This window comes from Anarrhichthys ocellatus, unplaced genomic scaffold (assembly GCF_004355925.1).
Source record: "Anarrhichthys ocellatus isolate YVR2014 unplaced genomic scaffold, GSC_Weel_1.0 scaffold231, whole genome shotgun sequence".
Taxonomy (NCBI): Eukaryota; Metazoa; Chordata; class Actinopteri; order Perciformes; family Anarhichadidae; genus Anarrhichthys; species Anarrhichthys ocellatus.
The window spans coordinates 1-26,692 of record NW_022280261.1 but is presented as its reverse complement, the minus strand read 5'-3'; the positions used below and the strand labels follow the sequence as shown (position 1 = coordinate 26,692).

General features: G+C 41.8%; 2 protein-coding genes across 4 annotated transcripts; both read right to left on the bottom strand.

Moving 5' to 3' along the window:
• Nucleotides 1-945: 945 nt before the first annotated feature.
• On the bottom strand, nucleotides 946-20,847 carry odf2a (outer dense fiber of sperm tails 2a). 3 transcript variants are annotated; one of them, XM_031879159.1, is made up of 19 exons: nucleotides 20,768-20,847; nucleotides 12,966-13,082; nucleotides 12,581-12,694; nucleotides 12,278-12,460; nucleotides 10,760-10,947; nucleotides 9,743-9,884; nucleotides 9,396-9,521; nucleotides 9,219-9,293; nucleotides 9,011-9,082; nucleotides 8,691-8,807; nucleotides 8,312-8,497; nucleotides 7,882-7,991; nucleotides 6,642-6,777; nucleotides 6,340-6,450; nucleotides 5,404-5,667; nucleotides 4,717-4,817; nucleotides 3,422-3,584; nucleotides 2,915-3,040; nucleotides 946-2,827 (listed from the first exon to the last, which is right to left on the bottom strand). In XM_031879159.1, exons 1-19 carry the CDS (start codon nucleotides 20,825-20,827, stop codon nucleotides 2,657-2,659), a joined length of 2,562 nt encoding a protein of 853 aa, XP_031735019.1. In that variant the 5' UTR covers nucleotides 20,828-20,847; the 3' UTR covers nucleotides 946-2,656. The 3 variants fall into 3 exon arrangements, with proteins under 3 accessions (XP_031735019.1, XP_031735020.1, XP_031735021.1); XM_031879160.1 differs by lacking the exon at nucleotides 20,768-20,847 and adding an exon at nucleotides 14,156-14,238; XM_031879161.1 differs by lacking the exon at nucleotides 20,768-20,847 and adding an exon at nucleotides 13,529-14,232.
• Nucleotides 14,951-26,422, bottom strand: scai (suppressor of cancer cell invasion). Its single transcript, XM_031879157.1, has 8 exons — nucleotides 26,294-26,422; nucleotides 26,031-26,109; nucleotides 24,904-25,003; nucleotides 24,563-24,644; nucleotides 23,779-23,851; nucleotides 22,885-23,058; nucleotides 21,447-21,547; nucleotides 14,951-21,000 (listed from the first exon to the last, which is right to left on the bottom strand). Exons 1-8 carry the CDS (start codon nucleotides 26,420-26,422, stop codon nucleotides 20,854-20,856), a joined length of 885 nt encoding a protein of 294 aa, XP_031735017.1. The 3' UTR covers nucleotides 14,951-20,853.
• Between the last annotated feature and the right edge of the window lie 270 nt (nucleotides 26,423-26,692).

The window sequence follows — 26,692 nt, the reverse complement described above, 5'->3', positions numbered from 1 at the left end:
CAGCTGTACGGAAAAAAACGGCAACTACCGGACGGACCCGAAACACTAAAGCATTACATGCACAATATAAACTGTGCTACCGTGGTTTGTTCCACCCTGATTGTCATAATCGTGGCTGTGGCACAAATCAGCAATCATTAAATACATGTACTGAAAGCTGGTGGGCGAGCTTTGCATCTTTAGACCACCACATTATCAAAATATTCACATGTTGAGGCAGTTTTTCAGACTTCCTTCCCGACTGCACAGGAATACACTTTGAAAGACAAACGGTGGATAAGGCATGACAGAAATACATGATGCTTGCTGCTCATGCACTTTGTTAGTCACCTATAACATAATTAGTGCTGATCAATTCAGTGCTGGCTGTTTTGATCTTATTCTGAGACGCTGTGCTCCCATCCCTGCAGCCTCAGACTATGCTGTTAATACAGAAAGTACTGTATCTTCATCAATAAACTGACTTTCAAAGACTATCAGTTATTAACACTGACCTGTCTGTGTTCAACTAAACAGCATTTCAGCCCTTACATAATCTTTCCACAACCATCACTGTTGTCTGTGAGAGATCAGCTGACTACCACAAGGATTTATCAGACAATACATCATCTGTTCATGAGCTGTTACATATTGTTTCATTCATTATTTTCCTGCCTCATTTCCATTTGAACTGCCCTCCATAATGTTAAGTAAAATGTCAATTTAGTAGTTAAAGGGACACTTCCTCTTACATCCTTCATACTTACTATTGGACAGTAAATAATGGAACAGCTGCTACATGACAATATGGCAGCAGCTGTGCTGACTGATAGACAGCTTCTTCTCTGTCACTTTTTTGTATGTCTATGGACCAATGCCAAAAGGTGTTATGTTATGTCCATTTCTATCCTCTTTGTAACATTATATGACAAAAACAAAATAAGAGTTGAGAAAACCGTTAGAAAAACATTTAGTTGTTTTATTACCCAGAGTGGATATAAATTATTGAGTCATTGAATACACTCTATGGACAGGAAACAAGTATTCCAATAATGTAGTATGTGAAACTGTAAACCCAACAGTTGTTTTGACACACACTGTCTCGTACCAGCCAACAAACAGCGATAGCACCAATGTCTTCAGCTCCATTCAATCAAAGAGCTCAGATACATTAAAGCACATATTGTGCCACGTCATGTGTCATGGGTGGCTTGGCTACAGAATTGTTTACATGTAAACCAGCACACAAATCAATACTTTGAATAAATAGCAGTACAAATACAGTACATAGGCTGTTAACTCTGGTAATAGACATATTACCTTCATGACTAGCTGAGTATGGAAATAAAAGAGACTGTGAAGGCTTGATGAAGACGAGCAATTCTTATTGTTTTTGGCATGTAAAATACTAACTGACTTTGATATCCAATCATACATTTCTGAAGAAAACATTCCATCTGAAAAAGCTCCAAAGAGCCATCAAAACAACTGAAAATATTGGTGACAATATTTGGTGTTGGTGTTTGGTCTCGAAGATCAAAGAACAAACGATAAACTCATAGAAGATATAAGAAAAACAAGAAAAACTATTTCTACCAAATATCTTCAAGACCAAACACTGCTTTCCATTTAAACCTCACCAGCGTGTGTTCCTCTTTGCACATCAGTGTAGTAAACACTGTAGGGCTCTATTTGTACGTTGGTCAGATTAGTGCCTGACTGCAGTTTCAAACATAACAATGGGTGGTACAGTAATGGTAGCGTGCCGGTTAGATGAAGGGCTGCAGCTTACAGGTGCACTTTGTGTGAACCATCAAACCTCTAGCATGTCATCAGGGTAAACACAATGTTAAACCACCTGTGCCTGCCTTGTATTTCTGGCTCTGTTGTTCACAGCATGGCCTGAGTATCCCAAACATATGGACAAAGACATCAGGTGTAACTTGTGTCTCCCTTCACATAGTAAAGAAATCAGGTTTTGTTACAGCGTCCCTACAGGTATCCAGTCAGGCTGGAAGTAAAGCAGCCAAATGAGTTCATACATCACAAATACCCAGATGGGCATAGCCGACACAAGGTCCATTTTTAAGGATCAAAATTTGAAGTGAAATACAAACGGCACACAGTTCACTACGCTTGCACATTTAGCATTGTACACCCTAAATCACCCAGCCAATCAACATGTCAATGGAACAATTTGCTTTATACCTGGTAAGTTGTTAAGCCCTCATCTACTTCTGTAGTTTTCTAAAAGGATTGTTAAAAGTATTACAAGGTGTTAGAAATGCATTTAGTGGATTAAAGCATCTGGTAAAATAAGCATGAGTAAAGTGAAAGATGTTGGTGGTGACAATCAACCTTCATGATCTTTAACAAATGCCTTGTCTTAAAAACAATGTAAAGGCCCTATGAGTACAGTTTACATGTGACTGGTGAAAAGGGGTGTAAGCAGCATGAACTGCTGTCTGTCACAGTGTTTTTGAGGGTTAGGGTTACTACTAGCAGACAATACTGTTCACCTAACTGGTTCAAAATGGTATGAAACAAGCAACCACACTGACCAAGCATGACATCTTTACAGCCGCCAGCTCTTGTTAGCAAAATGAAAAGTAACAGGCTCAGACCACCGTACTATTGTGGAATGAGTGCTTATAATACACAGCTGACAGACGGGTTGTCAGATGGGTGAGGGGGCACGCAGTGAGCTGTCGGGGGCCAAGTCCCCAAACACATTGGCGTAGGAGGCTTTGAGGAACTGGACGTAGTTCTGCAGACTTCGGTTGGTGCTGTCGGACTGCTCCAGACGATCCTTCACATCCTGTAGTCGGCTCTGGTACCGCCGCTCCACCTGAGCATCATAAATACACATTTTATAGACCTACTGACACAGCAGATACATACACACTTTGGTTAGACTATTAATGGAGGCCTTTACCTCCTCTTTGCTGCGTCGCAGTTGACTGATTTCTGACGTAGTCCTGCTGAGTTGAGCCTCTAGGTCCAGTATCTTGTACTGGGTGGAGCGTTCTTTGGTGGCAGCAAGTCCTCTGGTCTCTGACATCTGGAGATAAATATGACACACTGGACCTAACTACTAGGCAACAGAGGGTGAAATAGTACATAACTGATTTATCCCTACAGTATACTCTATGTCCCTAACAACATGCACTTCAAGACATGCAAGCTCACTTATAATTACACGCAGCCCGACACACCCAAGCCTCAGAGTGTAACACTGAAGGGTGAGCTCAGGTTCTACTTTTTGCTGGACAACTCTGCATGTTTTAGCCAAAGAACCTCTGCATATCTGCAGCCCTTTCTTGTCAATGCAGAGGTCTCTATGAAAAGAGTGAGGAGGCTACGCTTTCTGATGCAGTGCTAATGATGATCTACTACTGCATTCTATAATATACACTTTAAATGGCAGTGTTCAGTTTCAGACCTGTTGGTGAGCATCCCCCAGAGCCTCCTCCAGCTTTCGGCTCAGCAGAGAACATTCCCTTGTTCTTTCTTCCAGGCGGAGCTGATTGCTGTGGATGGTGTCTTCCCGTTTGGTGACGACCACCAGAAGGTCGGTGTTCTGATTGCCAGCCTCACCCAGCTTTCTGTAAGATGACACAAGACAGGTCAGCCACAACAACAATGAGCAGTTAGAATGAACAGTTACCCAGTACACTGACTCGTATCATTAAGATTGGTTCATTATTTTACACTGCTTACGAGATGGAGTGCAGTGTTTGAGTGCAGTTAGGGTACTTTAAAACCCCCATGGCACCAATTTGTTATCTGGCACGGTAGCTGGATCGCTGGATCACATATCACACGAAAATCCATCTCGTCAAGCTTTAAGTAATGTGTTTGTGTCCGGTAAGCCAGAGCATGGACCAATCAGTGTCCTGTAAGGAGCTACCAGCAGCTACGGGCGTGGCTTAGGTGAGTGCATGACCACACAGAGAGGCCACTGCTGGTTCTAAACAACAATGGCAGCTCCCAAAGAAGATAGGTATATGCTGCAATAGCATCAGTTCTATCAGAATTAGAGAGAATTTCGTCATTGAAAGAGGAGTAAAGAACGACATTGAAGGCTTTTCTCTGTGGAGAAGAGCAAAAGGTTTTGCTCTTCTCCCGACTGGCTTCGGTAAGAGTTTGATTGACAGATGGTTCATCCAATCACCTGACACTTATTTTCTGAAAGTGCCTGCCTTTTTCCAAACAGTTTTCCCATGATGGTTTTTTGATTGGGTCAGGTTAACCCCATCAAAGAAACTAAAATGATAATCCTTATAACTCAGTTAAATCTGAACACACAGACATGATACACATGTTTATAGATTAGGTGTGACTTACACTTTCCATATCATTGTATCTGATGTCCATCGACAATAAATGTCAATAAATGTCATTGGAAAAATGTGTATTATAACTCCAGAACCTGCATGAGAAACATCACAGTTTTGTTTTTTTCCCAGTCATGGCTGTCTGCACATCATACACTGCAAATACGAACTGCTAATAACTAACTCACTGACTCCATGGCAACATTATTCTTCCTGTTAACATCCCCAAAGCCCCCAAATTATGGGAACTTAGATCATGATTCTCCCCCAAATAGAAGGGGGGCACAGTTGTCTAAATGTTGTCTGAGGGGGGGGGGGTCCTACAATGTGAGACTTTGAAAACCTCTGGTCTGAACAAAGCACCAGAGCCAGACGGAGGAAAGCAGAAGTGGTGACTGACCTTTCCAAAGTCTCCACTCGCTGCTGAAGCTGTCGATTCTCCTCCAGCAGCACCTGGTTCTTCTCTCTGAGAAGCTCTACTTGACTGCACTGGGTCTCCACCTAACAACACAAGTCCTTCATCTGAACACTTGGACTGTATGTTTCCTACTTACAGCTTTTATTCAAACTCATTGCATGTGTGTGGTCTGACTAAAAATTCTAGCAATACTGATGAGGTGCTTTAAAAACATTTTAATGGAGCAAAAATAAAGTTATTGGCAAAAGTTAACCTCAACCTCAAATGTGACAGTGGCCTTCTACCAATGTTGTTTTCAGTGCTCTGCAACTCAACTTCCATTCAAAATGAAATGAAAATCCTATGACTCCTTCTCTTATTATTATGATTTGGATAAAATTGTTTGAAGTTATTTTTTCTATTAGTTTCTGCTGAAAGTATAGCGCTTACTACCACAGAAGATATATATTTTGTACTATGAGCATTCAGCAAATTTGTATCCAAATGTGATTTGGTGTTAAACATTACAATGCAAAATGTAGCACGGAGGCCAGTGTTTAGATTGGACTTACCATTTTCCCCAAATCAATGTTGTAATATTGGAATCATTTTCAAATTAGCACTTAAACTCGGAACTTAAATCATTATTTTGTGATGCCAACTTGAGTTTGCATGCATGGGACTGTTGACCTTCATTCGGAGATCAGTCAGGGTTGTGCTGAGCTCCATGCTGCGTCTCTCCTGGCTGTGCTCCCTGTCCTGTGCCTCCTGCAGCTGGAGTTCAGAACGCTGTAAGGCTTCAGGAAGAGGCTCTAAGGCTGCCAGCCGCCCCAGCAGCTCGCTGCGCACCTCCTCTACTTCCTGCTCCAGCTCCCTGCGCACCGCCTGGGCCTCCTGCTCCGCCTGAGCCAGCCGAGCACGATACTCATCTGCTTCGGCCCGTGTTTTTCCAACCTGTACAGAAAAATAAATGGCTTCTAACTTTTGATGAACATTAACAGTGTCCATGGGATAGCTGTGCTATCACAATCTCATACTCATACTTTAAAACTGCCTCTAAATGCAAGTGGTTGCATTAAGTTTGCTGATACATATAAATATCTGGGCACTTGGTTGGACAAAAATCTAAATTTGAAGCATCACATTGGAAGTGTCACTAAGAAACTCAAGTTCTCACTGGTTTCTTATCTACATTAAAGTCATGTTTGGCTCCATCCTCCTGGTAACGTCATGCACAGGCCTATTCCTGTCTCAGCTAGACCAGTGTTTCACAAACCTGTTTTGTGGGGACACACTTTTTAGAAATGACGAACCAGAGCAACCAAATTCACAATAGGCCTCTAAATCGTAAGATGGGCAAATTTCCACATGGACTTATATTATCTTGAATAGGTAGAGCAGCCATTTAGAAGAGGCATAGATGTGTTGAACAGAATGTAGCCTTTAATATATTCAATGTTATTAATGTTGCAAATGTTACACACTACAACTATCAGAACACTACGAACATCCAGGCAGATCACCAGCAAAACAGATGTTATCTCAATGGATTTGATCTGGTTGAACAAAGGTTCAATATAAACCTCTCAGTGTTGCGTTCCTAGTCGTAGCGTATGCTTCACATACCTGGATCTTATAGCTGTCCAGCAGGCTTTCATATTGCTGGATTGAGGCTTTGACCTGCTGAAGCTCTGACTGAGACAAGGCCAGCTTGTCCTCCACTGCAGACGATGTAGCCTGACAGGAACACATGTTATATCATTACACCCAACCCTCCTACTGTAACGGAAGTCAATGGAAGTCTATTGGAAAGATAATGGGGACAGGAAGCACATTATCCAAGACATAAAAGCACATCAGATATGTAGACATTTTGATCAGGCAATGGTCAGGTTACCATTCTATAGACGTGGTCCCTGTTGTTTCACCTTGAGGGAGTGCTTCTCCAGCTTGGCAGCAGTGCTCTCTGTGGTCAGTCCATGCAAGTGATCCAGCAGGGCCTCTCTCTCCGCTCGGCCTTTATCCACTGTAGTCTGCAGCTGCTCCGTCACTTCTGCTATACGGCTGCATCACATAACACAACACCTGTCATATCTTCATTTAAATGACCAAAATGACGGTGTTCTGAACCAACAGTAACTTTACACTGTTAAGACTATTTCATAGTTTGAGAATTCTGCTTTTAGGGTTTCATTGAAAAAGTTCTTTCACTAGTTGCAGCTGGTAAAGTGATGTCATGACAATGGGATCTTCATGCATTATTTGAAACACTTTCCGTCACTCGGATCACTCATTGGATTACTATAGGGTTAATAATAAAAACACTAGTTTGACTTCAAAATGATAATGTCTAATACTGTAAATGTGTAACTAAAATACTAAATAGATAACTATATATAAATATCTAACTTTCTTAATGTAGGATTGTGAAGAAGATCCTCCTCTGTTGTACCTCAGCATATCTTTGTGTCAGTCACGTCCCCTTGACTGCCTCCCGACATGGACCACTTGGTTTTAGAAAGACATGTTTTAATCATCTAACTTCATGCCAAACCATTATATCCTTTTTTCTGTCACAGTACAGGTGTTCCCTAATGATCCGTCATTGGCAGCTGTGTTAATGTGTCTTCAGGTCCCCTTAAAGCACTAATCTCTGCTAGTGATCAAACATCCCAGACGCGTACCTCCCCATGAGTTGCATTCCTCAACAAGGAATTTCAAGACAAACTTATCCAATTAAGAGATTTTGGTGAATCTGACTTTGAACACTTGTGCAAGCAAACATCACGAAAACAAATCTTTAACTTGTTAATTCTTGTGTGAGGCCTAGTGGTTCCTCTTTCGTACGATGTCATACTTGATAAAAGCAAGGAAAGTATATAGATGATGAATGCAATGTACTATATGCTACAATACAAACGTTTTAATGCTATTGATAAGTTCCGATGTTACTCAGTTCTATGTGCTTTTATGTTAATTGTTTATGTTAATTCTAGAAACTCTGTGTTGTTGTTGGTTCTTGGTTTGCGATATCAAGCTGTGACATCTCCACTTTTAACCCTTCCTGCTTCCAACTCAATCAGCTGACTGGGGGCCCTGTGAGCCAATCATCTCGTTGCTCGTCGTTATTCTTGTCTGCAGATGGAGCCATAACAGAGCTGGAGTTACCTGTTCAGCAGTGACAGTTCAATCTCCAGTTTGCTCTTGTCCTTCACCTCTTGGGCATGGTGACTTTGCCAGGTCTCAGCTGCTGACAGTGCATCGGAAACCTGCTTCTCCTGTTAAAAAGAAATAAAAGAGTGCCTTGAACAGTGATTCATTTTTCTTGATTCTGTTACTAAAGAGGCGTGTGTGTGTGTGTGTGTGTGTGTGTGTGTGATGGGCTTGAAGCTCTTTTAAAGGTGAACTGATAGAAACAACCAATGCCAATAGGAATAAGGGAATAAGTGTTTCGTTAACATATGGCCAGTAATCTAATAATTGACAAAAGCACCTGGTGATGATTTTACAATGCATTCTATGAACCTAAGATGCCTGTGCCTTGTGTGTGTCTGACTAATCAATGTATAGCTGCAGCTGCTCTGTGACACGACCCTACCATGTCCAGCAGCTGGACGCTCAACTGGCCTGCAGTGTCCTCGCTGCGCTCAGCGCGCTGTTTCTGGGCTCGCGTGGCTCGTTTTAGAGCATCTCGGTCTGCACCGGCCTGCTGCCTCAGCCTCACCAGCTGCTCCTTCAGACGCTCCATCTCCGCCTTCTGCTGGTTGGCTGCTCGCTCCAGGTTCTGAACCAATGGAAGAGACAGAACCAAGGATTACAGCTGGGTTCACTGTTGTATAGCAGATTATCGGTTAATAGTTCACACATATTGAAACAGAAGTCCGACTAATACTTCATTAACCGACTACATAATTATCATACACACCAACAATAGTAGATGAGTACACATGATGCTAGGACAGACAGACATGACAAACCTTTATTTGCACAGTAAGCCGGTTGTTCTCAGCCTCTTTGCTCCGCAGCTGTCCTTGTAAATGAGCTCTTGTTGACTCCAGACTCTTGGACAAATCAGCTGTGCTCTTTGCATTGTCCTACATTCCCGGAATACAGTAGAACGTACATTAGGGACAAACATGTATTCTGCATTGACCTACACACTGTAAGTAAAGGATTCAATTCCTCTGTAAAGATATGGTTCAGTTTTGGATCCCTGATTGAGACAGCTCCACAGATTGACAGAGACGTATTTACAGTAAAAAAGTATCACAAATACTGACAACTTTGCTATCAGTACCTTCTCAGTAGCTATACGTTTGGAGAGTTGATGAACCTCTCTGTCCTTCTCTTGAAGTTTCACCACAAGATGCTGTAAAAGGAAAAATGAGGAAAGCTTTACTTATAGAGCAAATTTTATACACAGGGGGGAAAATACTGTGTTTTACATGAAAAAAAATAAAAGAGAAGATAAAGATTTAGATTTAGGCTGCTTCTATCACACTCACAGCATTCTCTGCCTCTGTGTCTGCCAGGTTCTGGAGTAATGTATCCTTCTGCTCTGACACTCGGATTGACTCCATCTGCTCAAAAACAGTCCACCAAGGTGCATGCTTAATAAACATTTGCTGTATATTGATGCTAAAGATTCAGTCTGTAGTTTGAGGATGCTTTACACACAGTACCTGGGACCCGTGCTGCTCTCTGAGGAGGTGCCGCAGAGTTCTGTTTGTCGCCTCAAATGTCTCCAGTTTCTGTAGCAACAGCTCCTTCTGACGAGCCAAGACTAAAGAGTCAGAGCCAGACAGCCTCTTCAGCAGCCAACAGAAAGAGAGACAGGGACAAAGAACTTATTCTGAAAAGTCATTGAAAAGCATCATTTAATATCAGCATTGATGATCTTTGTTCCAGAGAAAGTCATAAAGTCAGAAAACTTAGGGATTGCCTTGAATGTAAAAGCTGTTCCCAGCTTCGGACCTCACAGGACCGGACAGGACACAATATTAGTGGCAAACATTGAGTTAACACTCACACTGCCAGCAGCACCACACAGTTTGGAAACAGACTGTCGCAGGGCTGAGACTTGCTTGGCAGCTGCTGTCCCATCCACCTCAGCCTTCACCAGCTTCCTGTGCAGAGCATCTTTGTCTTGCTGCATGCTGTCCTCGTCTTGTCTGCAAGGACAAGATGTTTCACAATGATGTAATAAACACTGGAGTCCTACAGGGTTGCATTCTATCGCCCAATCGTTTTTTCAGCATACGCAAATGAGTTAGGTGTGCGGATGACATGCTTTAGTGGTGTGCCAGTCATTAAACATGTACACTAACCATGTTACACAACTCATAATGTGATTCAATGACAGTGTTATTGTGTTGAATGTCACCAAGATAAAATAAATGTGTCTAAATGGTAACAAGAACAACCTGTCAAACCTCTATTTAGACAGTTATGGTTAAGGGCCAGGAGGTGGAGCTAAGCTCCTTTCAGCTCCAGGTTACTGTGTTAGGCCAATCTTTTTCCCTTACAGATCATGTTGAATGCATTCAAAGAAGAAGCACAGCAAAGACTCTTCCTGCTGATAAACTAAGGTCAGTCAAATCATTTTAAACAGAGTATACCAATCCCTAATAGAACGTATACTCACTTTTAATATTGCGTCATGGTTCAAGCACCTAAGTATCAAAAACTATGCAGAGCTATCCAAAGTAGTCAAATTGGGTGCAAACAAACCCCACTGTCATCATATTGTCTAGCTGGAGGCTGAGAGTGTTGAAAACAATTGTGACGTCCAACTCCTGCTGAATATCAGTGCAGGAAGCTTCATCTGAGCTAAGACGCTCTTTGGTACTAGTATGGAGTCATTCTGAGACACCTGGTTAATACAGGCCCCGACTGTTGACTGAAAACAAACACACACCCCACCTTAGCACCATAATAGCCCCCTCACACTCACTTGCACTTACCCCCACACTGAAGAAGGTGGGTTTTCATTGATTGTACTTCCTGTCCACACTTTCTCATGTGACCATTAAAGTGTAATATTTGCCTGTTGTGGTCCTTCTCCTCCAGCATCTTCTCCATGGATTGGCGTAAGCGCGTGTTCTCCCGCTCTGTCTCTTCCAGCTCCTTGGTCACCTCAGCCAGCTCTTTCTCCCGCTCAGCGATCACCCGCTGGGAGACACTCAGCTGCTCCGACCGGCGCTCCAGCAGCTGCTCCTGCTTCCGCAGTTCCACCTGCACCCGTCCAGATGTGCAAACACACGTGGACGGACACACACAAACACAATGTCACCGGGGTGTCTGTGGACTCAGTAGCACGACTCCATCAAATGCCATCACGGTGTGTAATAATACTTTTAAATACATTATTGTATGTTAATTATGATATAAATGGAATTCAACATTGATCCATTCTTGTCTTTTTACAAGGGGGGGAGATAGGTCACAGCAGCTCAGCACTGTGTGTGTGTCAAGTTGTTCTAGTACATCTGAGATAAACATGTTCTGTTTAGTTGCCTATTCAAATGTTGAAAGTTTAGAGTATAAAAGGGCTTAGAACATTATGATGGAAGTATATGATGCCATTCAAATGCTCAGTTATATCTCATCCATCGTCCATATAGCTGGAAACAGCAGACATCCTCTGAATGCCGCAGGCCTCTGCTGTGATTATCCTAAAGGTCACAACAGGTCATTGTATACAGTGATGTCAAGTTTAAAAGAGTGTTCTCACTACAATGAAATGGCTACTATGGGGACTAACATCATCACACATTCAGTGATCCAGTCATCTATTTAATTCCAAGACGGTTGAGAAAAATTAAAATACACCATTTTAAGAAAATTATAAAATATACTGCATGCAAAAAAATGCAAACTTCATGGGATTATCATTAAGGACAAATGGTAAATAAACTCTACTTGTATTCCTCTTTTCTAGTCCTACGACCACTCAAAGCTCTTTAACACTACATGTCATCATTCACCCATTCATACACTGATGGGAGGGGCTACCATACAAGGTGCCACCTGCCCATCAGGACTATCTAACATTCATACCCGTTCATACACTGCAGGAACAACCTGTTAAGTATGTTGCCCAAGTCACACCATCAAAGACTACCGGGCCGGGGACCGAACCGCAGATTCTCTGATTAAAGGACGACCCGCTCTACCACTGATCCATAGTTGCCCCCCATGATGTGGGCATGTCTGTGAAGGGGAGACTAGTGGGACCAATAGAAGCCTTTTCATTCACATACTTTAAGGTGACAGGTCCAGGGACACCTGTGATTATAGCCATGCCAGTGTTTCCCTCACTTGAATGTAGCCTAACTTTGGAGCGTTACTCAGCTCTATTCCTCACAAGCTCACACATCATGCCAGCACTCTAGCTGTAAACCTCAGCCTGCTACAGCCTCTGAAAGACAGTACTCAGTTACAGTTGGCCAAGGACGCGGGTGTCGGGAATATAAGAGTTTAAACAAGAAGAAGCTGAATGAAGCATAAATAAGGTGTAAAATAAAACTTGATAAGGGAAGGCTGATGCAGAGGAGAAACTGACCTCGTTCTTCAGAGAGCTGACTTCAGTCAGTAAGCTGTCAATCTTCCTCTCATACTGGCTGATTCGTTGGTGCAGCCCTTCTTCTTCTTCTGATGTGAGGTCAGCTAATCGCAGCACAGACTGGGAGTGTTCAGGTCCTGGTTCAGGGAGCGGTTGTGTGATCTCAAGGCAGTGTGTTGGCCCCTTGGAGCAGATGACACATTGAATACCACTGTGTCTTTAACTGGATGAGCTAAATCAATCTTTCACAACATGATAAGAGAGCTTGGGATTTAGGTGTACACTGCCTTTGAGTGGTGTTACCTCCCACTTGTATGAAGCGTCCCGTACAGAGGCCTTCCCCGGTGGTATCCATGGCAACCGTGTTTTGACCTTGGCTGTGGGATGGAGGTTTCCTTTGTCGACCTTGTTCTTCCCCTTAAACACAGTGTGTGTAGCAGCATGTCACGTCATCTGTTAGCTGCATCACAACTCCAGCGTATGATAGGTGTGTACTATGAACCGGACTGAGTGTTATGATTTAATAATAATAATAATAATAATAATAATAATAATAATAACTTGTTATCAGGAAATGACAAGAAAGAATAAGATCAACAAGATACATATCTTCAAAATGTGCATATTTACAATCAAAAAGAAAAATGAAAACAGTAAAAAACAAAGACAACATGAGTAGAAGTGTGACCTGAGGCGTCCTGGCAGGACTCGTCCTCTGGCTCTTCACGTGCACATGGACCGGTGTGGCATCGTCGATGTGCAAATGAATTGGAGGAGAAGTTGATCGAGTTCTCATTGCTTTCCTCTGTGAGACAGAGTGTGTTTAGTATCTCCAACCATCTCAACTGCTCACATCCACATTTACAACAGTAAATATTGTTACGCTGATGACATGTGTCATTACATGCACAAAACACTAAATTACAAACTGTGATTGGAAGTTTAACATGAATTTGACTGCACAGTATTCCGGTTTTTCCCTCTAGATAAGGCAGTTAACATGTTTACGACAATTACCGGGAGTTAGTTTACGACATAGTTGTGTGATCGTTATCATGTCAACAGGGATGAAGGCAAATGTTCGAAATCTTATTGTCAAAATCAGGAAGAAAAGTAAAATGTTTGTTGTGTATTTTGTATACTTTTATGCGAATTTTCTACTTCCGACATATTTAGTACATCACACCAACAACGACACTGAATGAAGTTCCTTAAACAAACAAACAATCAAAGCGATGAATTCCAACCTACATGTCACAGCTCCGCCCCTTCTCTCCAGTCTGTCTCTCGCTCACCTCATCAGCTCATCACTCTCACCTGCTCACTGTGCTGCACCCACTGTTTAGACCCCAGTCCCACACACACTCACTGCCAGATCCTTCTCTGCATTATGCCAGACTTTCCCGCGTTTACCCTCCGACCGGTTTCCCGTTGCCGACCCTGTCTGTTTGGACTTCTCCGCCTTGCCTCTGCCCCGGTAAACGACTCAGCTCTGTCCCCGACTACTATACCCTTGCTCTGGTTTCTGTCTGCCTTCTCGTTCCACCGAGTGGATTTCTACACGTGTGCATGTACATGTTTGCCTGTGTGTGTTCAGCCTGGAATAAAGTCTCGTTTCAACTATTCCGTGTGTCCGTCGTACTGCTTCTGGGTCCTTAATTTACCACACCCGGTACACTACATCACTAACTGTCTGTATTCTATGTAACATTAGACCGCTGGATGCATGTAGATGATGGCGGTGGGTGTGTCAGTCTAACGCTTATCAAAAGACAAGGTAGTTTAACAAGAAGTAACGTTATAACGTTACATTAGCTTATTATCCGACAGCAGCCTTTCTATCGTCTGTGTAGTTGAGCAACGAATTATCCGTCTTACCATATGAGGAATCAAAATATATTCGTCCAGACTTGAAAATATGTTTCATTGAAGGAACCGCGGGCTTTATTTAGCTGTCAAAACGTCGAAAGTCTCTTGGCGTGAAGACTTGATAAACCTCAACAGGTAGTAGTGACGCTAAAGTCTCTCTGGTTGGTCAGTTTAAAGCAGGTGACATCTTTCACCAACAGTGATTGGACCAGAGTCGACATTCTAACGTCACTTAGCAACAAACTCAACAAGCTGTAGTAGCACCAGACAAGTGTGTTGAATGCACGTTGTAACAAGCCATATAAAAAGGCACTGAACGGGAACTATGATCCATTAGACCGCTAACTAAGAATGAAGGGTGAAGGCTGTTTTCTAATTAACTGTTTGGGACCACTCGCTACCAAAATGCGTCAGATTCAAACCTAAATTTAAGCTCCATCTTGTACTGTACAGGCGCCCTGCCAGTCTAATTTATTGTAGTGTTGTAGTACCTCAACGTGGCCGCTGGAGGGCAGTAAACAACCATATATTCTCATTTCACTCATGGCAACCGCCAACCCCATATGCGTCAGCAAGTTCACCACAATAACACTGACATATTTGTTTCCAGTGTAGATCAGCATTGATTTGGCTAATGAAACAGTCCACCTGAAAAAGTTATTAAATATGTACATTATTGTATTGGCAAGTTAATGATGTAATCACACTACTCATCTTTATGTAGTTTGATTGGTACATTTATAAACTTGCCTTGACAAACTAATGGTAACAGAGCAGTCCCACAATAAAGACACTTATCAGTCCTTTTATGAAGCCACATTTTTCATTTTCTTTATTGGCTCCATCTGGCAACAAAGAAAAAAGAAAAAACAACCATCCGATACAATAATTGATCTCAATCACTGTTAAGATGGGAAAGCAAGAGCACATCAGTCTTTGGCACTTTCTATTCTAAACAAACATGCTGCACAATGAAAAATCATCTGTGCATTTTTTTTTTAACTTAAACTGTCATGTATTCTCAAAACTTGACACTGACTGAAAATCATAACAAGCAAGTCACAAGTGTTGCTCTAAAGGAAGGCTTCACCCATCTTTTGGACATTTGTTACAGTATAAAAAGGTAGAAATGACCCCTGCATATCTGGGGGAGAAAACAGGATTGATCAGTCGGCAGTTATTTGAGTTGTGTTCCCAAGAGGCGTCAACATGCTTCTCTGTGGATGTGGGTCCATTATATTGAGCAGTGGCTTTTGTGCTTGCGGCATGTGAAAAACATTAAGATCTTGTGCTGGTAGATTCTAATACTGGTTATGCTCGGCGAGCACCGATTTGTCTCATACCCCTAAGGCGGGCCTTGAAATCCTCCCTGTTATTTTCTCTAACTGTCAAATCAATTGGTTTCTGTGCATCTTCTTGGTATGAATGTCGGACTACGTGCACTGTGGCAGCTTTAGAAAAGAAACCATCGATTCTGTGGCGCTGCAAAAAATGATTTATGTAGCTGAGACATTTTCTGCCGAGAACCTTTATTGTAGCTGGTTGAAACAACTGGAAAGACCCGACAGTATCTATGTTTACCTTAGTCTCAACTGTTAGGCATGGGAATAAGTAAAGGCATCAAACTGCAATATGGGTCCAGTAAAGGAAAAGTAGGAATAATTTGAAAGCCCGATTCTCAAAAAACAAGGCTTCAAATGAGGGAAACTTGTATCCAATAAGGCTAAACCAGTTCACATACAAGAATACCGAGAAGTATCTTTGAGCACTCAGCAGCAGTTTGTAAACTACTCTATTTTAGGTGAAGAGACTAGCAGAGAGGAAAGCCTCATGCCACTAGAGTGGGTTTTACTCCTGGGTTTTAGTGTGCACCTCCAGTAAGGCTTTGTCATCCGAGTACAGCATGAACTGTGCATGAAGTTGTAGATCAGCCCCGATTCCAACATCGGATTTTCACCTCGAATGAACAAAAAGGTCTGTTATCTAGTTCATACCTCGTTTGCACAGATTCGTATTACACAAGCAAGCTTGTTTATACAAGTTAATCTTGTTTATATCTCAGTGGCATAAGTTGTCTCGTTAGCAAAAGTTAGTGTCTCGTTTACACAAATTGATATATTGCTCACACTTATCTTAATCACACAAATGTTACCTTCTTAACATCTTGTTCACACAAGTTATCTTGTTAAAAAGAATTCCTCGGTTTCCAGGACTCTAACAGGCCATGCTGATACACCATCAGATAATGTGAAGCAGGAAACGCCATTTCATCACAGAACAGTTCTACACACCACCACATGCTGCTGGCTGCTTTGTGTCAAATTGAGAACAATAATTAAAAAACTAATATTCACCATCACACACAATCCCGTCTGAAGGAGCTTTAGTGTGTGAGGAATATGTAGACTTCTCCTGTGCTACTAACCCACTGGTGCTACATAAGAAATGAGCTGGTTGTGTTCACAGTCCTGTCTTAAATATGAAGCACAGGAGACATCACGACAGCCAACGGGCTCAACAGAAGCTAAACGCCATCTTTGTTTCTTTGATGTTTCATTATGATCAGAGAACAATGTCACTTCACTGTTTGAGCTTATTTTCCATTAAATAATGCTTAAGTTGTGCCATTAGGCCACATACTTGATATTTTCATGGATTTGAACACCATACAAGAACATGTAATCAGGACTTTTTCAGACTTGCAATATTTGACAGTTTAAATGAACACATTTCTTCACTTCTTCTTCTGTCTTAATTGATGTCCAAACATGTCAAATGTTAGTGTTGCTGTTGATATTCCTTAAAGTTTAAAAAAAGCATGATTTGACTTGCAATTCCCTCCGACAGCATCGTCTTAGAGCACCACTGTCTAGCAAACAGAAGGATGTGGAACTCTGCCACACATGTACATGAACATGTTATTGCTGCCTATTCAACACTTTTTGGAAATCAGCAAACATGTTTGACACATTTCAGGAAGAGGCTGTTAAAAAGTGACAGCAGACGAGCAGTTCCTATAAGAAAAGGTTTGAAATCACTGAGTGAGTAAAAAAAGAAGGTCACCAGTATGAAGAGCTGGCATGAGGAACACTCACATGGAAGGATTATTCTCACAGCACAACAAGATCAGAACAATATTAAACTCCATAAAGTGCAAGCCTACAATATCTTAATCGTCATAACTGTCAACACAAGGGAACGTGGAGGTTGATATTACAATGAAAATAGAAGGAAGTGTAGAAACGGCTCACTTTACCAGACACATGTAAAATGGAGAGAGCAGTGGTACTTGTCCTCTGCCTCTCTTCAAGTCCTTGGAAAGTTGGAATGTCACATATTTTTAAAAAATGGCCAAAGAACAAAGTGGCCTCATTAACAGCTCTTCCTTAAAAGAACAGTGTGTAACATTAAGGGGGATTTATTGGCACAAATGGAATATAATCTTCATAACCATGTTTTCATCAGAACCATTGTGTTTTAGTTAGCTTAGCATGAGCTCTTCACATCTGCAGTGGGAGCCGGTCCTCCACACAGAGTCCACCATGTTTCTACAGAAGCCCAGAAAGGACGACCCAGAGAGCCGTCACGTTCTCTCGTCACCTGCAGGCCACCGTAGTTCTCTCTACGCCAGAGAAGGGACGCATATTCAGTTGGTTGCAATCTGCAACTTCACCACTGGATGCCGCTAAATCCTACACACTGCTCCTTTAAGTTTAACGCCATATTTCATCACACATTTTATAGACTTACTAAATACTGAACACACGTCTGTGCCAAAACATTGCTTTACATTATCTGTACACAAACTATCAATGTCAATAAATATAACCAACACTAAAAAATAGTGTTCTTATCATTTCTATCAATTCAAAGGTTGTAATCCAACCAGCTGGCTTGGCTACATCCTGCATCATTGAACATTTTGGTCAGGGGCAGGTAACTGTCAGCTGCTTTCAGTATCTGCATCACTACAATCACTACAAGGTGCAATCACTCCTCCTGTCAGTGTCAGAAATCAATCCCCAATGGTCAACATTTCACATTATATACTTGCCTTCAGCTTGTTTCTACTTTGGTGTGTGTTAAGATGTGGAGCATAATTCAAAACATATGAAACTGTGAAAAACAGAGTCCTGAAGCCGAGCTAGAGACCTGAGTGGTGCTGGACAAAATATATTGCATACAGACACTTTAAAAACGATAAAGTAACATTTTGGCCTAAAAAGTGCTCTGAAGGTCTACGGACAGACACAGCAACATTTGGAAATTTGGTCAGTCATTCTGGAGATTCCTTGTCTTGGCCCAAATGTTGAGGCAGGCATCAACACCTTTAGGAATCTACCTTTCAGCCAATCAGATATTTCCTGTTCGTTTGGACAGTACTTGAACTATCCTTCTTTGGGTCATAGTATTCTATGGGAACATGCTGACAGACACTGCCATCTTTGGGCTAGTGGGACACAAATGAACATTACAGTGGTACCTATTATCCATGACTAGTCAGAAACCTGCGTACCCTCTGGAACAGTTCAGCAGCATGAACCTGCTTTAAAACAAACAGCCCAGTGCTGTCACGTGTTCTGTGAAGAACGTGCTTACTAGAAAAGATGCAGCTTGTTAGATTCTGGAATATAAAATATAATATCAATACGTTGTTTAAATAATATTTGCACACCACTGATTGCGTCTAAATGTAGAAATTCTTCTCCCGACACCTTTTCTCCACTAAGCAGGTCTCTGGAGAGAAATGTCTGTAAAGTGAGACAACATGGGGGATTTCATTCTGGCACCAGACAGCAGTCTACTGATGTCTACTGATGTCTACTTTCTATTGCAGAAACAATACATGAAGTAAATGAAAAGGTGCTAGCTGGGACAGCGCTCATGCTATTTTAGAAGTCCGATACTTCTTTGATTCACTGGCAAGCGAATATTTTCAGATCGTTGGTGTTTAGAGAGTTGAAAGAGACAGAAAAGTATCGGAGAGAGAGGGATGAATGATGATAAAGGTCCTGGGCTGCATTAGGATCCAGGGCATCCTGGAAGTGTGTCTTTGACCACTGATGGAATACAACGCCTCAGCATAATATGCCTCAGTCAAAGGAACAGCTGGCTGCCTGCTTCAGGCCATGAACAGCATCAGTTTCCTGTGATCCATTTCATTCCTCACAATCCCCATCAACAGAAAACTTTATTTAAACTACCGACAAACTACTTTCATTTTTTAAATAACTCAAGAGTTCTTGCCTGCATGCAGCAGCCACCATTAGTGCCTTCAGCTGCAGTTCTTCTATGAACCACTAGACAACTACACCTCATGTAGTCCTGTTTACGTGGGTGTGTGCATACACAGGAGCGTTCACACAGGTTTGCCGATGGACAACCCTCGTGGACATGGGCATCTAATCAAACTGTCAAAAGGATTCTCACTTCTGATCACTTGCTAATGAAAGTGATCAGAAAGAAATCTGCCTGCAGTCTGAGCGTACCGAACTGACAAAGATCTGTAAGCTGTTTGGATCAACGTGAGAGTGGAACCTATGTAGCCAACGTGTGAGGAAAGTGACCCGACTGCCGATGATATTGCATTCAAGCAACGGGCAGGTAACAGAATAGAACCGCTCGTCATTAAAAGGTGACGGAAGTGTTTTGGTGCCATTTAAGTAATTAACGGAATGATGCACGTTAGTGTGCATGCTGCCTTCCTTCATCTCCTCTGTTACAAACTAGATTGTCTTCATTTGCTGACAACTACAAATGTACGGGCCCATGCAACACATGCACTGGCTCAACTTACTGTCCAACCATGCCGTTTCACATCTACAAGCCTTTCTAGAGCCTCAAAGTTGGAGGCCGGTCTTTGTGGATAAAACAACTACATGGATACATTTCTTGCATGCAAATACAGCACAGTGACATGGAAGAGCAACAACAATCACTTTGAAAAGGCTCAAGGCTAAACAACAGACAATTCAAGGTATTAGATGGATTGCTGGTTAATGTCACCAAGGGTGTGTGATATTTTTCCAACTAATGAGGACTTACAACACACAACAGAACATGACCTCATGCACCTCAGCCTGCTACAAGTTAAGCTGTTAAACAGCAAGCACTGTTTGGCAAATACCAGTGATAAGGTTTTTGATGAAAGATTCAGCTTCTAAGCTAGCGTAGGGATAATGTGCTAACATTAAAGCTGCTTTCCATATGTACTGATGCAGAGAAGGCTTTTGTTCAGCACTGTGCTCTCTCTCAACCTTCACACACAGATACAGTCACACAGGGTTCTTCTATTCTCTATCTCTTAGGCTTACACAACCTTCCCTCTAATTAACAACAATAAATATCATTTCAAATAAACATGAAACCAAGATTGCCAACAATTCTGTGAGGAGGAATACAGTTGGAGGCTGCAGGTTTTAACCTCACATGTGGAGGCTGGTGAGGAGGACATGATGCTGATTACATTTAGGAGGAAGCCGCTGAGACTCATAACGGGCAAATTATACTAAACTTACAGTATCTATGTGGACATTTTAATGTTGCACTACATTTGCTTCCACAAGTAACAGTGAAATGCGTGACATGAGCTTTTATGTTCTGAATGAATTATTTCATTACCTGTAAACAAAAAAAAAGAGAACTATGAGGGCCCTGGCAGTTGAGTCTGTATGTACACATATGCCATTTTGCCCTGAGCAAAGATGTTAGTAGGCTTCTGGTGGATCATCCCAAAATAGGCTCTGGACATCCAGCATAGTCGCCAGCTCCAAAATATGCTTCTGTAGAAGGATGCTCTCCACTGTGTCCTGTTTAGGGAGCTCAGGGTACGACTCCGGGAAGCTCTGGGCCTCCTGCAAACACAAAGACCTCCGACTCAAACATGACCACAGACTAAGTGTTTTCTGTCATTACTAGCGGCCAAGCATTGTTGTGTGTTTCACTGTGGACCGAGGTCAGTGTTTAATTGTACAGGCTTGGGGCTCCTCTAGTCATTCTGCTGCAGCAGTGTGATGGGGGTCAGCCAGCCAGCTTGCAGGTGTGTTACTAGTAGCAGCTACACTGGTGTGGTGCAGTAGATCGTAATGATCGGTGGGATACACTTGGCTCTGAATAGATGCTCTGAAGTGTGCATCAAGTGTATTGTGTGTTGGCAATGAAGTGGGACACACTTTGTGTGCTATGTGCCCGATGGTGTGTGTAAAGACTACAAGCCTGAGTACTGGGCTCTTATGGTATATTTTTGGCATTGAAATAAACAATGCAACTTTCTTAGGAAACCACAGTAGCAGGGACTCACCCGGAAGAGTTTATGCAGTCTCAGTGCAGCTGAGCAGAACACAAAGCGGATCAGCAGCAGCCGGAGGAACTCGTCACCAAAGAATTGCAAAAAGGCTTGATCTGCAGACAGAGAAACAACACAACACAACATTTTAGTGGTTTTTCTTTTCTCCATCTCTGCCTGCATCCTCCACAACCAAAGACTTCCCACAGGAACGCCGAGGTCAGGTTCCTCCTTTGATTTCCTCGCAGACAGAAGCTCAGAGAGGGAGAGTAGCCTATGAGGTATTAGATGAAGGAATACAGTGAACAGGGAGGATGTTTGCCTTCTTTCTCAGTTTCTCTATCAGATACTGACCCAGTAAAAAACCTCAACTTTATTCTAATTTTCACATACATTATGTACATGAAATTTGACCTCTGCATTTAAACACTCCTAAGCTGTCACAATGCCTACAAACTCAGAGATATTGGCCTGGTGCACTGCTCCCACATTACGAAAGATGTCAATAGTCTGTCCGAGGCTGCAACAACTTGAGGTCTCCTCTTATTAGCACAAGTGGCCAGCTATGTGAGCAGGAGCCATGAGAGGGTAGAACCTGGAGAGCAAGGGACCAGTTTAAAGGCCAAGACCCACCAAAACCAAAATCAACCAACAAGCAGTGACGTAGGCCGGCCGTTGCGTCGTCTCACGCCGCCTGTGTCTTGACCAGAAAGTTGCACTTGTGCACATTGCAAAGACTACAGCCAACACTCTGTGAGAGGGAATAACTCTCCATACCAGCAGGTGGCGCTCGTCTTTTTCTTTGTCTTTCAAAAAAGGGAAAGCAGACACCTTGGACCGCAGATGTACAAGCAGTTGTGAGGATACAGACATGAAACAAAGCAGCGCTTGCTCGCTTACCACTTGGCTTCATTCCAGATGACGTTATCGATTCAACATGCTGAATCGACCAAAAAGCCACCATCGAGGGCAGACTGGTGCCAACGGCCCAACTGTGGTGTCTCAAGGCTTAAGGATGAACCATAGAACCGAGTAGAGGATGGGCCACTCCTCTACTCCTGTACCCAGACTCATGACAGGGCTTAACAACCCTCATACCCCACTTGGGATGATCCCTCAGAACGCTAACGCCCTCAACAATAACCGCTTCACATTTTTGTGCATTTATGACAGAGTTGACAGAGGGATGACAAAAAGTCAAGGGGTGAGAGAGAGATGGGAAGTGACATGCAAACAAGGTTTCCTGCAGGACACGGACCGGAAACACTGCTGTTCATGGTTAGTGCTGTTAAATAACTCATTGAAATTAATTTTAACCTGACTAATACCATGTTTAATTTGAAAATTATAATTGAAATTAATAAAAAAAAACAAGAAATACACCTGTAACATGGTCCACTCTATCCTGTAATGTCTGCTATTATAGTATGAAATTGAATGGGAGATGTGCTACCTATGGTTCGTGATCGAGTAATCATCTGCCCAATGTCCCGGTAGACTTTACAGAGAAACTCTTGAGCCCTTTCCCACAGGCCTCGCTGCACACTGGTTAATCCACACACAGAGGCGAACGCTAAGAGGGGACTGTAGAGGAACAGAGTGAAGAGACTCCCACGCTGAGACTGATCTGAAGTAAGCAGAGACGTGGCACAGGTTAGAAGTGAGAACATGTGAGAACACCATACATTTCATACACACTGGAAATTGAAAAACCTAAATAACCAAGATTTAGGTTGATAGATAAGGACTGGTTTTCAAAACAGAGATTTAGTATCTAATTCATAATATGTAAAACTGCCAGCTAATAGATAACTGCAGCTTTTTGTTAACTTAAAGCATATGCCTGGTGATAATCTATGCTTTTCTTATTGTCAATAAGTGTAATGAGCAGACCCAAAGCAACAGTGAGTGTATCTGCTAACAAGTAGAGTGTGTGGATGTCTCTTCTTCCTCTGTCCATAGAGCTCTATTAAAACACATCAATGACTTTATTTAGACTCAGTCCCACATACACCGTCCTGCTGACTCAAACACTCACTAGAGCAACACATGTGGATTCATCCGCTGCTGAAAATAGTCCCCAACAAACTCTTTTTCCTCCTGTCTGAGTAACGGTTGATAAAAGCTACAGTGACCAGCTGTTTCAGGAAACTGAGCTTTAAAAAAACAAAACTAAATATTTCTGAGCTGTTTCTAAAGATGCCTGGCCTTCAGGATGAACCAATGAGGAGTCAGAGAGTATTGAGGGACAGACACATTGTCGGTTTGATCTGTTCATGGATTTGCTGACAGTAAGGAAATATAGAATATCTCCGTTTAATGAAGTGTTGTTTAGAGTGACACACACCTTGCACACTCTTGGGATATACTGTAGGTGACAGCAGGCACACCAGAGGCTGCCCAAACAGATTTGTGAAATGCTGTTAGGATGAAAAAGTCATATTAGTTATAAGAATATACAGTACATTCATAGTGTGGTCATATCATATACACAACAGGTTATCAAATGTCAAAAATCAGTTAGAGCCTCCAAATCATCATTTGGAGGCTTTGGGGGATGTACACAGAGAGTATAAAGTTGCCACAAAGTCAGCGAGTTTGCTTACAGTTGTTTATATTTTGTTAAACCATTAAAATTTGCTTTTAGCATTTCCTGTTTGCAGTGTACCCATGGATGTCCAGACACCTATTACTGGATTACTTTAATACAGAAGGAAAGTTAAACACTTCTGGAGTTATAAGGAGAGGATCTATGGACCTTTATTCACAAGGAAGATACGAAGATAATGACGTCCTCGGACAGTGTAAGTCACACTGAATTTAAAAACATCATGTATCGCGTATCATGTCTGTTTGTTCAGATATGACTGAGAATGAATTTTGACGCACCTTCTGCAATTCGGGGATGAGTGTTTTAAGGTCTGTGAGCACACAACAGCCACTGCTGCTGACCACGTTGGTGAGCAGCCAATCAACAGCCAGCCTACAATCAATAACTCCCTGTTGCACCTCTCCCTTTCATCTCACAGTCGCTCTGCCTCACGTTTCTCCGCCCCTTCAACTCGCCCTTACAGTTTGAAAACATCTGATACAGATGTGTTTCTTTCCAGGTAACTTAACTACTTACATACCTTGTAGGCTGTGCTGTTTGAAGAATCTACGATGACAAAGAGTGGCTTCCGGGTGAAAGGGAATAAGTCCCCTGGATGAAGGCTGCAACATTACAAACAAGTAAATGTCAGGAAGTTACATTTCTGTCCCAGCAGTTCTACAGTGAGCTGTACACATGGTTGGAGATTCTAAGCTTGTTATTAGCACACACAGAATGAGTCAGGTAGATTAGACACAACAAGCAAACTGATGTTCCTCTTGGGTCAGGTCTGTAGACACAGGAAGCATTCTTCTTTTCCTAAAATGTTAAATACACATTTAAAAAAATGCTAATAAACATATTAGACAAATCAATAATCACCAGTGCATTTCTTTCTGAGCCTGATTCCTCTTCTGCACCGTCTCTCCGTTCACCACATCTCGATTTGTATTTGTGAGGACTCCTCCAAAATCATATGGTCCTACAGGAAATGGTCAAAGATTATGCCTAATTGCTTCAAGTTGAATAGACGTGATTGATTGTGACATATAGATCATACATTTCACTGCAACTCTACTGGTTAGCATGGTCCATGTTTGCCTCTAAAAGACTGGATGTTGATGCATCAGCAGGTGGACCAAATAAAACCATCTAGCAGACACTGGAATAAGCAGCAAAGACTCTGGGTCAAACATATTGTGATTATCCCCGTAGCTTTATCTAGAATAATGGGATTTTTTAATAAGCAACTAAGGTTGTTTATTCGATTGATGTGACAACCAAGATAATGAATTCCCAATGTCGAATCGCAAGGCCCATTGCTTTCTTACGGTCTGTTAACGTAGACAGGTATGTTGAGTAAAAGCTAACAGCTTTGAACCATTAAACAGGAGCACCTGCTCTGCTGAACGCTGCCGTGAGCTCCATGTAGTGCTTCCTCCCTGGTCTTTTATAGAATACAGAACATTATTGTCTCAGTGTTAGTGACGGCTCTATCAGCCAAGAAATCACATCATATTTGGCACCTGGTGTGTTAGAGGGAGCGGAGGCACTGAAGAACAGCAAGTTATGTATTTAAATAGTTATGGTATCACTGTGCATCACTGACGGAATTTAAAACATTTCAGACTTTAGGTGAAGTCTAAATGAATGATCACTATGAGTGTGAGGTACGTTCCTCTTCTCTCAGTAATCGCATCATTTAACATTATCAGAAGTAGAATTCTGCTGCCTACTTTATAAGTGCAACAGTGCAAAACGTGCTCTACACATGTAAACAGTGCTTCAGCCAGCCTACTGTGAACGTAGGCTTAGAGACTGAAGATGAGACAATGAGCGCGTTTAGACAACTGTCACCAGTTAAGCCGTCAGATTACAATAATATAAATTAATATATATACTTTTTTTTTTTATCTAACAATGTAAACAGTTTGGTGGCATGTCTATATTTCATAAAAAGTCTGTATGATATTAAGAAAAAAATGTGTGGTCTAACTTTGAGATTTTACCTTCATAATCTGAATTGCCAGTAGGGAAGACTCCCGTCGCTGACAGGTACACAAGCAGAACGCTGTTGGCAGGCAACTCCTGAAGGGGGGGGGGAAGAGAGAGAGAGAGAGAGAGAGAGATAGATATCTATATAAATCAGTTATTCTGCACCACCTACCCATGATTCTAACAAAATATGGGTCCAGATCATGAAAATCTCCCAAAGTCAGTAAATGGGATCAACACAATGAATGTGTTACTTATGACTAAGGTGAATACTGACCTTAAAAGAGGCGGACAAGAAAGTAAAAAGCTGGCTGAATGTTGGCTTGTACAGCAAATACTTGTGAGGGTTTTCTCTTTTAGCCGGCTTCTCATTGGGTTCCTGTGGAACAACAAGCGATGGAATCATTGTTCGTATTTCAGTTTACTTTATGTATACACACACACACACAATACATATACATACATATATACATATATACATACATATATACATATACATATATACATATATACATACATATATACATATATACATATATACATATATATATACATATATACATATATACATACATATATATATACATATATACATACATATATATATACATATATACATACATATATATATACATATATACATACATATATATATACATATATACATACATATATA

What these genes read in the sequence shown, in the direction of transcription:
- odf2a (XM_031879159.1), bottom strand. Translation starts at nt 20,827, where the DNA reads ATGTGTACATACAGACTCAACTGCCAGGGCCCTCATAGTTCTCTTTTT. An exon ending in GTCCTGCCAGGACGCCTCAG is followed by an intron (nt 12,695 to 12,965) that starts GTCACACTTCTA and finishes ACTGTGTTTAAG; the next exon opens with GGGAAGAACAAGGTCGACAA. An exon ending in GAGGAGAAGGACCACAACAG is followed by an intron (nt 9,885 to 10,759) that starts GCAAATATTACA and finishes TTGTCCTTGCAG; the next exon opens with ACAAGACGAGGACAGCATGC.
- scai (XM_031879157.1), bottom strand. Translation starts at nt 26,422, where the DNA reads ATGATTCCATCGCTTGTTGTTCCACAGGAACCCAATGAGAAGCCGGCT. An exon ending in GCTCAGAAAGAAATGCACTG is followed by an intron (nt 24,645 to 24,903) that starts GTGATTATTGAT and finishes GTAATGTTGCAG; the next exon opens with CCTTCATCCAGGGGACTTAT. An exon ending in ATATCCCAAGAGTGTGCAAG is followed by an intron (nt 23,059 to 23,778) that starts GTGTGTGTCACT and finishes TGCTTACTTCAG; the next exon opens with ATCAGTCTCAGCGTGGGAGT.